At 44.9% G+C, this 14,330-nt stretch overlaps 1 protein-coding gene across 1 annotated transcript in view; it reads left to right on the top strand.

The window, feature by feature from the left end:
• Positions 1-14,330, top strand: part of LOC144769130 (techylectin-5B-like) — a 112,052-nt gene that overhangs the window by 71,378 nt on the left and 26,344 nt on the right. The window contains exons 4-5 of the mRNA XM_078653135.1: positions 871-1,040; positions 7,138-7,234. Of these exons, the coding sequence (XP_078509261.1) occupies positions 871-1,040; positions 7,138-7,234 (267 nt within the window). The remainder of the gene's footprint in view (positions 1-870; positions 1,041-7,137; positions 7,235-14,330) is intronic.

Genomic DNA, 14,330 nt, shown 5'->3' with positions numbered 1-14,330 from the left:
CAAAGGGTACATAGTCATCAGTGAAGGGATCAAGGCATGCATGTTCAGCATTACAGCAGTCAGAAGGCGTGTGCCTGTTGATGGATCCCCGAGGAGCTGCAGTTGCCCCTCACTGCAAGAATCATAACAGGGCAGTCCCCCAGGGGCCGTCCTTCCAGCCACCACAGAGGACCCTACACACGAAGCTGAGGGGTTGAATGGCCAAGGGTCTAGGGGTGCGGAGTCAGGCAGCCACCAGTGTTGGCCCACTAGATGGGCTCCAAAAGTCTAGTAGTTCAACTCCTGCTATCCATGTACAATCCCACACAGGAGCAATCGAGTCCATGGGAGATGTCATGTGATTTTTCCAGTAGTACGTCTGGAAACCTGTGCCTGATGCAGCTTTCCAGGAATATTTCAGGGGTTTTTTGTTAATAGAAAGCAGCATGAAGTTACATCAACTAAAACATATTGTGAAGTTAAGCAGGTGTGGAGTTAAGAATAGGAAATCTATATCAGCTATGCATGCTTACCTTGATAATATTCTGGGAGTCAATACTGTGAAGTTTATGTAAATATTGGTTGATATTATTGACCTCGTCATTTTGACACACAACCCTTTAAAGCCCATGCTAAGTAAGTAAGGGCACAATTCACAAACAGCCTCCACCCTCGTGTTCGGAATCTCCGCATTGCAGTTTCTTATTAAAGAGATTCTGTGACGAGTACGGAGCCTCCATCATGGCGGCGGAGGCTCTTTGTGAATCTGACCCTCTGTCTACACTTGTATTGCAGTTACAAGATTCCAAACATTCGGTGAAGTGTCTTAGCATGACCATGCCATGTTGTGATGAATGTTTTCTTCATTGTTGCTCCACTGCCTATCCTTAGCATGGAAACAAATTATAAAGAAAAGGAACGTTGTTGAGCCTCCACCATTGGATTGCAGTGATATCCACCCAAGAGTAGAGCATAGTGGAGTATATGTCATTTACCCAGCTGGACCCCAAGCACCAGTTCCCGTCTTCTGTGCCATTACAACTGATGGAGGACCATGGACGGTAATATGAAATATGTGAGTTCATCATATTTTCAAGGAATTTATTTTTTATCTGGGTGGCCAGGCAATCTTGGCTAATGGGTGAAAATGAAGAGCTGCCCCCAGTACAGTGTCTCTGCTCCTGGCTGCTGCTATACCATATGTATTTTTGTTCAACATGTAACAAGCAATGACCAAGTCAATAGATTTGCAAAGTTATTAATTCTGGCTTGAAAAGTAATTATTCTAGATTTAGAGACCTTTGAGCCCAGTGGCACTGGTGAGCAGAGATACTGTGACAGTGCCTCCAAAGTCAAAGACCACTGGAGCATACCCATCACTGCACAGGTGCAGTGGTGGCACTCCCACTGGTGCCATTATAGCAAGAAAATTAGCCAGCAGTTTATATATACACTGCAGTTTTTTTGTTCTTGATTGCCAGAAATTCCATGGTGTATGTCCGTCAGTGCCACGGGCAACAGAATGTATGACAACTAGTGTAGGGGCTGTTGGATGCACTCATTTGTGTGTCAAGGTTCAAAGGGTACATAGTCATCAGTGAAGGGATCAAGGCATGCATGTTCAGCATTACAGCAATCAGAAGGCGTGTGCCTGTTGATGGAGGGAGAGCTGGATTCACGTGCATTAATGAAGGGAGCCCTAGATGTTTGCGGAAGGTCTCTGCATGCTTGATGATCACTACAGGGGTGCAGGGCACATGGATATCAGTACAGGAACCCTCATGGATTATGGCCATCATTGTTTGACACTGAGGGGCACTTCTAGGTCCCAAAAGATACTTTTCACCCGCTTAGTCCCCTAGGGTTCCTTACTGTCCCCTGTCACATTCAGCCTCTACCTGGAACCACTGAGTGCTCTACTCATAGATAAACACAACAAGGTGATGGATGGAATGCTTGAATTAATCTCAGACACTGGCAATCATTTGGTTCGCATCCCAGTCCATTATTTTTCACCCACCATGCCACCTCCTTTTGGACCCAGCCATATTCAAATCCGTCTTGACCCTGTTTCAATGGGAACAGCCCAGCCTGAACGGCTGGGTCAGGTCCTCCCTGAACCAGAACACCAACAACCTAGGACTGATTTCATCTGGATTATGGCTCCTCAGCCAGGTATAGCTTTATGCAAGTATTAAAGTGAGAACAGGATGCAAGTCTGGCTATACCCATTGTAAACATCACCTGTAGCAACACCAACGTGATGGTGGGATGCTTGAATTAATCTCAGCCACTGGCAATAACCCAGGCCACATCCCAGTCCATCATTTTTCGCACACCATTCCATCTCAGCTTGGACCCAGCCCTATTCAAATCAGTCTTGATCCTGCTTCAACTCGAGCAGTCAGTCTGAACTGACAGGCCATGTCCTCCCTCAACCAGGACACAGGCAACCTAGGACCGGTTTCACCCTGGTTAAGTCTGCCCAGCCAGGCATAGCTTGATTCTGGCTGATGAGCCCTAATTAGGGTGAAATAGGGTTGTTTGTGTTCCGGTTCAGGTAGGACCTTGGCTCACAGTTCAAGCTGGACTTTTCCCATTGGAGTAGGGTCAAGACTGATTTGCATATGGGTGGGTCCAAACTGAGGTGGCATGGTGTGCCGAATAACAATGGACTGGAATGCGGCCAGAGTAATTACCAGCGATTAATTCAAGCATTCTATCCATCACTTTACAGCATACTTTAGTGTGTCGCTCTAAGTGAGATGGGTATGTCCAGACTTCGGCCCTCTGAAAACTGACACTGGAGACAAGCTATATCTGGCTGGTGAGTCCTAACTAGGGTAAAACCGGTCCTGCGTTGCTTGTGCTTTGGTTCAGGGTGGGCCTTGCCAGCCAGTTCGGGCTGGACTATTCCCATTGGAGCAAGGTCAAGTGTGATTTGTATATGGCTGGGTGGCATGGTGTGCAAAATAAAAATGGACTAGGATGCAGATTCAAGAAATTACCAGTGGCTGAGACTAACTCAAGCATTCCATTCATTTTCTTTTGTATACATTACTCTTTGTAAATAACAGCATTAAGATTCACCAATATGTTGATAATACACAACTCTGCTTGAAAGTCTCCCCTCCTTCACACATCTAGTGCCTGCACATTATCTAGACCAGGATGTCCTGTTATTGCCAAGAACATGAAACAGAACAAACTTGGCTCAATGACATGAACATTCACTGCGTCGAACTCCAAATTTCACTCAATGGCAAGTCACTTGGGTTCACCCTGGACCGGAACCTCACCCTTAAGGAACACAAAGCCAAAAAATAAAAGTTCTTTCTTCTAAAGAAAGTGAAAACATTTCTTCCATAAAGTGACATCAGACCTATTGTTCAAACTCTCATATTCTTACATTTAGACAGTGGTAATGATATCTACATTGTCTTGCAGTTACAATGTAAGGAAATCCTCCACGCCGCAGCACTTCTCATCCAGGACCAGAACAAACATGATCACTTCGCACCGATCCTGATGGAATTCCATTGACTACCCTTGCTGGTCCGCATTTCACAAAGGGCATATAGTGACTCTGCCACAGATAGGGATGGGACTGTGCTTATCTTGGATAGAGCAACCTCGCAGCATTCTCTGTTGTGGAATGCCTCCTGCTGCACTCCAACCATATGCTTATGCAGATATTTCATGAGTCGAGTCTGGCCAGCTGGGCTGCAAGGTACTTGTGGCTCTTTGGTGCCTTCCTTTCTCAAGACATTCTTCATTTGGCTCCTGGATTAACCCTTCTGTGTACTTCCTGGTCAGGAGATCAGCTGCTCTCCTCACTCTAGGCAGTTCTTCTGTAGGCAGTAGCTTTAAGCTACTCTAGTTCCTGGGGATTGGTATTAATTCTTAAAGGAAGACACCAGCTTACAGAGTTCTATCTATGGGGAAACATTTCTCTGGTGCCAGCAAATTCTCCTTCAGAATTCCAGATGAATCCCAGACATAGACCCAATCAAGACAGCAATTATCCACATAATAGGGATTCTAACCCCAAGCCAGGTCCAGCCACACCTGAGCTTTGTTTAAAACACAAACATTGTGATAAACGGGTTATTATGCCTTTTCTGGGTATTGGAGTAGAAACTGGTATCCACTGCCAAGGGGTTTTGTATATTCCTCTTGGTCGATACCAGATAAATTCAGTCAAAGTACCCAAGCTGCCAGACAACAACATCTAAAAACACAGGAAAGGAGGGATTGCAAATCAGACTGAGTGAATGACAGAGACTGGTTCTGCAAGGGAGCAGTTGACCATTTCGCCAGACACCTGGGATCTAGGAGCAAGAAATCACAAGCTTGGCACATTCACAGGAGAGAATGAAGAAAATCTGAAGGTGATACGCCTTTTGGCAAAAGAACACACAGGTCTCAATGATCACCATTTATTCACACTGTGTACATAGATTCTGGTTCCAAATAAATTTGAAACAGGAAACTGTCGGAACAACTCGGGCAGAGCCATGCATTGTCTAACAAGGCAAGCACCACCACGCTTGCCTTAAACACGTATATGCCTTAACCACGTATATGCGTGGTTAAGGCAGTGCGCAGTCAAGCTGCTGCTGGCCAGAAACATTAAGGATTGGGAGAGGAAGCGGTGAGGTAAGTAGGGCTGGCCCAGATTTTGGGGGGCGTTTGTAAGGTTTGGGGAGGTATTTTTGCAGGACTGGGGTGTCGGGTAGTTTTTGGGCTTAGGTGAGGACAGGGTCGTTTTAGGGCTCGGGGGTAGGGTCGTTTTTTAAATTTGGGGTTAAGGTTTTGGGTCTCTGGGCAGTGGAAGGGGTTGGGGTAGTTTTTGGGACAGCGCTAGGTTGAGGGGAGTTGGGTAGTGTCATTTAGGGCTTAGGGCCGGGGGAGGTGGGGTCAAAGTAGTGGGACATTAACCACGCATACCCACTTACCATTCATGCCTTTACCACGGACGTACGTGGTAAAGGCATGCATGGTAAAGGAATGCGTGGTTAAGATGCATTAGTTGGTCAGGCTGCGTGGTAGAGGCACACGTGGTTTAGCCATGCGTGGCTCATCATACAACCATGTGAAACACACCACACAGTCACAGTCACAGATTCAGGGCACCTTGAGGTATGGGTTATAACAAAGGGACCTTTAACTACTGAAATTGGAACAAATTATGCCATTGTCTGCCTTCCAAAAGTACCACTCAGCTGGTAAGTCAGGCCAGTCCAGAAAAACCTCTCTGTGTCAAAATACTTTGGCGGTAGAACAGGGAGGTAGAGCTGTGCCACTATGGTCTCCTGTTTTCATGTTTCTGAGGAGCCTTTCTATGGACAGCTTGTAAGCTGGGTGGCAAAAAGCTTGAAACATGAGCTATGCTGCAGCACATTCACTTTTGGACCATCAAGCTGTGTGCATGAGTACAGAAAACTCACTGCATAGGGGATCTAAAGCAGCTAATAAACCCTGAAGCCCAGGGTCCTGCTGTGGGAGTGCAGCCATTTTGGGCATCTGTGTACCTGATGTGTAGGTTTTTTGATTTGAGTTTTAGTTAGCACTCTCATCGGATGTTTCCCCCTCAGAGGATTGCTCCATCTGAGATCTTTCTAGGTGGGCTGTCTCCGCTATCCTCACCTCAACAAGATTATTCCCCAGCATGCAGGACAGGAATACGTCGTTCCACGCAGCAACCATCAATTTCTATTTTTTATTTACTTTCTCCAGTTATAATTTGTGAAAGGGTGCAAGAAAGTTACCCAAACTGCCAATTTAGCAATGCTTATGTGCACCTTCATTTGCTTTTGGGTATGATAAACCCATGGTCATAGTACCTTAGAATCACAGAGACCAATGTCACAATGACCTTGTAGGTAGGATCAATAAAGGTGTTTTTGGGTGTTGGGTAGTACCCCCAAGAGTGACATTTAAAATGGTGTGTATAATAAATAAAACTACCATTCTTCACGAGCCCCATTCTAAAAGTCTAAATCTGCTGTCTGCGCTCAGTGACACACACATAGGCCTACTAAGGCTAAACCGTTAGAGTTTGTTCATGGCTAGGAAACACTGAAAGTAGAAAATCCCCTTGGTTATTGATATCAAACTTCGCAACTTCCTGCTCATCTATCTAAGTTATTAATCAACACAAATCCAGAAAACATTTCAAGCTATGTCATCTTCCCCTATTAACCATACAGATAAAAAAATAACATTTGGGGCCAGATCTACGTTGGTAATAGTTTGCGATTACCAAATAGCGAATTCTCATGGTTCGCTATTTGGCAATCGCAAACACTGATGTACAAATGTGTCTTTGACTCATTCTGCGATTTCTGGTGGGTCACAAACAGACCTACCTCATTAATATTCATGAGGTAGCTCTCGGTTTGCGACCTATTGGGAATCACAAAAATCAAAGGGATGTTGGCCTGCTACCGTCAGCAGCCAACCATGTCTGTGATTGCTTTTCAATAAAGCATGTTTTTTTTTTAATGCAGCCCGTTCCTTAAAGGAAAACGTGATACATTTTTTTTTAAAAAACGTTTTCTTTCCAGTTTTTGATAGGAGGCAGTGGTCCTTGGGCCCACTTCCTGCTCTTAAAACAGTTTTTACAAACATTCAGAGAGGGGAAGGGGTCCCTTGGGAACCCCCTCCCATTTGCAAATGGGTTACCACCCACTTGAAGTAGTGGGTAAAATATTTTGAGACTGCATTTCGGTTGCAAAACCTTCACAAACACTGCGATTCGATACTAAGAAGGGACACGCCCCTAAACACGCCCCTTCCGAATACCAAATTGCAAACCCAATTTGTGATTTTGTAATAGGTTACCAAATCACAAATTGGGTCTTTATACTTTGTAAATTAAAAAAGGCATTTTTCAAAAGGCCTGATTCTGTGACTCAGGCCGTTTGCTAACAAAAACAGGCTTTGTACATCTGGCCCTTGGTTCCTATTAGAAAATTGTTCTGGGCACACACCTTCTTATATGTGTGTTCTTTATAAATGGCCAAGTATTCTAAGGCCATGTTATAATGCTCTTTCACAAGTGCTGTCTTCATTATCCCCTCTTGCAGTGAACTGTTCTCCACGGTCTTACAAAACCATGTTTCATCTTCCCTTTTAAAACTCTCTCTCTTTTAGGTATTCCAAAAAAGATTGAATGGCTCCCTGGATTTCTATCGAAGATGGCATGACTACAGGCATGGATTTGGTCAAGCTGATGGAGAGTACTGGCTAGGTAGGTACAGCAGCTGTGAATTGTCAATAGAAGCTAACACTATCTTTCTTTATTAACATCCTTTTCTTTGTATCATCCCTGGCTGAAGACGTGCTCCCATGTGAACTGGACACCCATCGAGATTCATTACTGTGAGTGCTGGTCAGCACATCACATTGCCGAGCCCTAACCAGGGTCAATGGCACCTACGTCCCTCCCATTCTTTCCTGAGGCTGGGCGCTGGGTGTTGATCCTCTGACACAGTGTGTGATCTGGGAGGAAGGACTAATGGGGGACTTATTTGCTGCCTATTCATTTTCTTCTTGTAAATTGTACAGGAGTGTGACCCATATACCAATTCAGGACTGGGTAGGTAAGGTGCAACAAAAAAACAATGTCCTGAGAGGTAAGGATATGTAGACAGTTAAACATGCATGCATATAGCATTACTTATAAGGAAAGAAGGAGAGTACTCATTTGTAAGAAAAAAAGATAGTTAATCATCTTTATCTTATGACATTCATTTCATGGTCGGACTATTATACAGTTAGAAGCAGCACTGCATAGATTGAATTAGTGACAACCATATCATACTTGGTGCATAAAAGTGTACAAAGTGAGGGTGGCGACGCAAGTGAAGGAGTGAACAGCGTGGACGGCGCACTGTGAGTAAAGTGCAGATATTTTACAGTGAGTGGCTCGAAAAACATGTGACAATGTGATATCACAGTAAACAGAGGTTCTTTCAATTCGATGTTGAGCCACAGAGAAGGGGTGCGCCTATTATTGGGCTGTTAGGTCGACCCCGTTTCGATCCCCAAAAGTCGGGATCGTCATCAGGACTTGGTTGTCTGATTTGGGGCGTGCTTGGTTGGGATCCGGTAGCCCGAAACGTGGGTTGTTTGTTAGTAAGCCATTACGATTGTGAGGGGCAGCCTACAGTGCATGTGGCTGGTCCAGTCTGAAATCATCTGGGGCTTGCAAACGGGTGCTTAGAAGAATCTGTGCCTAAAACGGCCGTCTTGGGTTAAGCCGTGATACAGCACGTTATCTGAGTAAATCGGCGTGCTGCTGCTTGACTCGATCAAAGATGATTTCAGACTGGACCAGCCACATGCACTGTAGGCTGCCCCTCACAATCGTGATGGCTTACTAACAAACAACCCACGTTTCGGACAACCAAGTCCTGATGATGATCCCGACTTTTGGGGATCGAAACGCCGTCGACCTAACAGCCCAATAATAGGCCCACCCCTTCTCTGTGGCTCAACATCGAATTGAAAGAACCTCTGTTTACTGTGATATCACATTGTCACATGTTTTTCGAGCCACTTACATGTACCTTTCTTACAAATGAGTACTCTCCTTCTTTCCTTATAAGTAATGCTATATGCATGCATGTTTAACTGTCTACATATCCTTACCTCTCAGGACATTGTTTCTTTGTTGCACCTATTCATTTTCTTCAACATGGAGAATCGTAGAACTACACAGCTGTCTGCTTACTATAGTCCATATGATACGTACAGCAATTCTCATACTTCATGGCACACTGGAAGCCACCCACACAGCCCTAAATCGCCTGGTACAGAAATCAAGATCCCCCCTAGACCAGAGTGAAGGTTTCTGCCAAAAGCAGATGCTCTTGAGGTGAGAGATACTGTGGGATGGTGGTTGTACTGCTACTTCTGGGTAAAAGTCTGAGTGTCTGAAGAAAATAAACTTGCTGCCAGTGCCTTTGGAAGTTGACGCGGTGGGAGTCTTTTTCGGTTAAAAGCGGAAGTAGCTGTCCTCCCTCCCACCAGCGAGTGAGCAGCAGTGGGGAGGTAACAAGCTTGTTTCTTGAGGAAGTCAATGTATACTTTTCAAAGTGGTGCTCCACGCTGATGAGGCTTCCCTAAACGGCTTTTTGGGATTGGATATTGAAACTTAGGTGGTCGAATCCATTCAGGTGCAGAGTCGCCCTGACCACACCTGAATCTAGGTATTACTAAAGGGTGTACTGAGTGTCGCTGTCTCAAACCACTGTACCTCACTTCACACCTTTTACCTTTGCACGGTCTGACGAATCATATAGTTAAACAAAGAGAGAGTAAGGGATTAATTCGCAACAAGCGAACGGAGTGTACTCCTGGTCCCCTAGGTCCAAAGTTTTACATAAACATAAAGAGGAGTACCGTCAGAAAGCAACAAAATAATGCGGACTGAGTGAGATGACTATCAAATGAAGAGAGTCCTTCTTTTGTTTAAAAACCCCTCACTCACCAACCTGGTTGGTGACATGCTTCATCATCGGGGTCCACCCTAATGGCCGAGTGCCATCAGGGTGTGCTGCGACACCTGAATTACAGTGGAGCGGGTATTTTGTGTGTGAAGTGAACAAAAAAATGTTAAAAATTGTCCTGGTATCCTTGTGTGAAAAAACTTTTATTGGCAAGTTACTGGACAATATTAAAATAAAGTGTGTGGATACAGTGAGGTTAGTTATGACCAGGTGTATCACTATGTGTAGGTCAGGTCTACATGTTTCAACCCATAAAGGGAAAATTCCGGGTTTTCATCAGGACCAAAAAGAGGAAGATGGGTGGTCAGGACACACTAACGACCTGCCAGCCCTAAATTCCTAAAGACTGTAGACAGAAAATCCAGTCACAGTCGCACTCTCACACTCAATGGTGGTGAGAAAAAAGCAAAAGACCTGTGGAGGAAAAAAGCATAGGGGTCACGAATATGCATGTTACAAGCCTGTAACGTCGTGCCGTGCTGATTCTCACGTGTCTGCTTGCTCACTGTGCATTTCAATCAGAAATCATAATTGCCGTAATTGTGCAACTATCGGATGGCTCATCATTTAATTAGTGGTTGTGCCTAAAGAAAATACAAATTTATAGTAAGGGCCAGTCGGGGCTCCAGCAGGCACACTGTATCAATGACGATGTGCTCTGTGATAAGTAACCGTTACATCAACAGTCGACAGCACTAGGCGTTTATCTGTGCATGGCTCGGCTTTTCACTGCAAAGTTAGCGTGAATAGTAACGGCGTGAAATCAAAACCCACTCACACATTCATACTAAACAAAACACCACACAACATAAATTCGAAGAACCCTCGTGGTCAACAGGGCTTACTCCTGTTGTGGGTCTTTTGAGCTTCACGGGGTAGAGGGAAGGATAAAGCCTCAAAGCGTAACGTATTCTGTCGAGGAAAAAAGAAAATAGGATCGTCTCATATGTGGGGTTTACCAACTAATGATGGACGATCACACGGTGCTTGGCTCAGATTGAAAAAAGGAGTTAGATAAACTTACAGTTGCTGCGTGATTAGAGAGCCTGGTACCTACTCGCCTCTCCGTGCTTCCCCGCTAGTGAGGTGGCGTTCCCGGCCGGGATTAGTAGTGTCGGTATGACTTCCGGGGTGGGCGGGGATTGGGCGCGTAAGCGTGTTGACGCGTTACGGTATAGTGGACATAGTAGGAGGACTAGAAGGCGTTGCCGGGCAACCATGCTACACAAATAATTGCCGACGAGAAAGGGTTGCAGACTAAGCAATCGGATCGGCTGTAGATTTATAGTACCGGCATTAAGATAAGAGAGGCAGTTCTTCAGTAGTTAAAGGGGGTTAATAACTACAGGGCTGCTTCTAAACCGGGGTAGTGAAAAACTACGTAATTAAAGGCTGTGAGGAGACAGATCTCTTAGTACGGACACTAGGGGTGCAGATAGCAATGATGCCCATCAAGTGGCCATGTCACGGGGAAATAGAAGTAATCATTATAGGGGCTTAATATGTCCCAGGGGAGCATACAAGTGTAGCCAAAAGGAACATGACAATGTTACCCCTAGTGCAGCAAAAAGAAGAGGGGGGTTTAGTGGTGGGTGCTGCTAAATAAGGATTACATGACGCTGGCCCATGGAATATTATCGTTCAATCCTGTGATATGGGAGGAAAGCCTGTATATCCATCTTTGTTCCTTTTCAAAAAGGCGTTTCTGGAGGTTTGGGCCAGGAGTGATTTGCTCGATCACAGTCCACCTCATGTCATTGGGCGTATGGTTGTTTTCAAGAAAATGGTCCGTGAGTCTTGTTGCACTTTTTTTGCAGCGAATGGTGCTACGATGTTCACAGATTCTCTGCTTGATTTTTCTTGTAGTCATTCCAACGTAACGTTTATTGCAAGTGCATTCAATTAAGTACACGACATTGCAACTATTACAGTTGGTGTGGGATTGTTGTCTCCATGTCTTGCCAGGTTCAAGGTTCAGAGTTTTAGTGTCACTTGTAAGGTGGCACACGCTGCAGTTGCCACAATGAAAGTGTCCTGTGACATCTGGGAGACCCCAGCTCTTGGTTATCGAGTTTTCGTTGGTCTGTTTCTTAGGCTTGGGCCTTGTGTTCACTAAGCTGTCTTTTAGGCTAGGTGATTTTTTGTAGGAAAAAAGGGGTTTTTCCCAGCGCAGATTGCCAGATTGCAGGATGGACCAGTGTCTATTGATGCTTTTGGAAACCTGGTTGGAGATAGCATTGAAGGTGGTAACACAGGTAAGAGGTATTTCTTCCCCTTTTGCTGGTTTTTTCTCCAGGAGGGCTTCTCTCGGCTGATTTCTAGCCCGCTTTTGGCACTTAGTTATGATCTTTGTTGGATAGCCGCGTATCTTGAGTTTTTCTGTTAGGTCGGATGCCTGTGCTTTATAGTCACTGAGCTTACTACAATTGCGCCGAAGTCTTAAAAATTGCCCGTAAGGGAGATTTTCCTTAAGTGGGCGCGGATGAAAGCTCTCAAACTTGAGGAGGTTGTTTTTGGCGGTTGGTTTATAGTGTGTTCTGGTGTCTAGGTGGTCAATGTTCTTTGTGATGACCACGTCTAGGAACACTATTTCCTTCTCATTGAAGCAGTGTGTGAACCTCAAGTTGGGATCGCATGTATTGATCCAAGTGATGAACTCGAGTAGTTGGTCGATGGGTCCCTGCCAAATGGCAAGGACATCGTCGATGTAGCGCTTCCAAAACTTCAAGTTGTTTTTGAAGGGATTGTCATCACTCAAGATGAATTTGAGTTCAAAGTTATAGACGTAGAGACCCGCCACGCTGGGAGCAAAGACACTGCCCATCGATGTGCCACCTGTCTGGAGGTAAAGAGACCCTTCAAATTCAAAGTAATTGCGTTTAAGTGCTAATCTGGCACATTCGATGATAAACGCTCTGGGTGTTTTGAATGTCCAATTCATGTCTCCTAATGTCTTCTCCAGGACTGATATTGTGTCATCTTGAGGTATGTTCGTGTACAGGCTCTCTATGTCGAAGCTCAACAGAATAGTATTTTCATCCACGTTGATTTCCTGTAGTAGGCTCAATAGGCTTTTGGTATCCTGTAGGTAGGTCGATGTTGACTGTACGATGGTCTTTAGAAAGAAGTCGCAGAATTTTGACAAAGGTTCTAGTAAGGAGCCGATCCCTGACACAATGGGGCGTCCCGGAGGTGGTAGTTTACCCTTGTGCATTTTCGGCAGAGTGTAAAAGTAGGGTATCTTGCCATCAGTGTCACATAAGTAGTTAGCCTCTTGTTCAGAGATCTTTCCTGTCATTTCAGCAGATTCAACAAGTTCCCTGATTTCAGATTTAAGATCCATAGTAGGATCTGATTACAGGATCTGATAGTTTTTTGTATCACTTAGCAGGCGGTGACATTCTTCGCGGTATGCGTTGATGTCCATAATCACTAGGCCACCCCCCTTGTCGGCGGGTTTGATTATGATTTCGTCATAGGTACGAAGGTCATTCAGTGCCGCATGTTCCACCCGGCTTAAATTGTGATACATTGAGGTGCTGTTCATTCTTTCCACATCATTATAGACGGCCTGCTCAAAGGTGATAATTTCAACCGGGACAGTGTGTATAGGTGGCATGAAGGATGATTTTTTCTTTAGTCCACTCTCATTGATTCTCATTAGTTGTGGTGGTTCCCTGCTTCTCAAAGAAAGCCTTCAGTCTTAGCTTCCTAAAAAAGGTTGCCAGTTCGCAATGCAAATGAAATTTATCGAGGCGTGCTGTCGGGACAAAACCCAACCCTTTATTTAACACATTCAATTCTGTCTGTGTTAATTCCCTAGAGGATAGGTTGGTAACTAGGTTCTCGCATTGCTGCTCCCTGCTTTGCTCCTCGTTTGGCCGCTCACAGATTCGTCCTCTTCCCAATGTACTTGCGTTTGTTGTCTTCTTCGCCCCTTTCCTCGTCTGCCTCTGCCTAAAAAAGGAGGACGGTATTGGTTCTGTTGGAAGGGTGGGGGTTGAAAATGGGGTTGGAAAGGTGGTTGCCAACCGTACATGGGGAATGGCTGTGGTTGACCATATGGATCTGGGAACATTGGTGGATTAAAGGCAGGCCAGTTGTTCTGGCCTCTGAAGCCTCCTCGTGCTCTTTGCTTGGTTGTGCTAGCTGTTGATCCATTGCTACTGTTAGATGAGATGCTAGAGACATCAGAGTCTGGTGCGGGTTTGGCTACTGGCACATAATCGGGGTCAGAATATGGGTAGGTTTTTACGAATGAAAACTTTTTAAGATCCTTCTGGAATTTAGTCACCTTTTGTTGTGTTAGGTTTTCTTTATATTTGTTCACCTCTTTGTTTATTTCATCTAATCTTTTTTTGTAGCCGGTGATGCTAGTCTTTATATGAGATTCAGTTTTCTGGATGTCAATCAGAATGGTTTCTGAGAGTCGTAGGGCAGTTTTTAGAATCAACATGATCCAATCATGCGTGCAGTGCCACGCTATTAATGCCCAGTCTTTTCTGAAGGCAGCGTCTTCAAGGAAGATACGGGGGGCATTAGTTACCAAGAGGCCCTTAGGGGCCATGTTGTTAGTCACATATTCTTTTAGAATCGTTCCGTGTAGTATAGTTCTGATTCTATTTCTTTTCATTTCTGAAAGTTTTTCCCAATCCCCCGTCTGGGAAATGGTTTGCGAAATACTCGCGTCAGCAAAACCGGAGATGTCTTCCAGAATGGCATCAATCTCCTCAGTAGAATACGAGAGGCCTTTGTTCTCACCCATGGTGTAATAAGTGTGTGAGTGTTGTGAGTTTAGTGAAAAAAGTGAGTAATGAAGGATAACCCTCGCAG

This window comes from Lissotriton helveticus, chromosome 7 (assembly GCF_964261635.1).
Source record: "Lissotriton helveticus chromosome 7, aLisHel1.1, whole genome shotgun sequence".
Taxonomy (NCBI): domain Eukaryota; kingdom Metazoa; phylum Chordata; class Amphibia; order Caudata; family Salamandridae; genus Lissotriton; species Lissotriton helveticus.
Note: the sequence above shows the minus strand (reverse complement) of the source record. Positions and strands in the feature narration are given on the sequence as shown.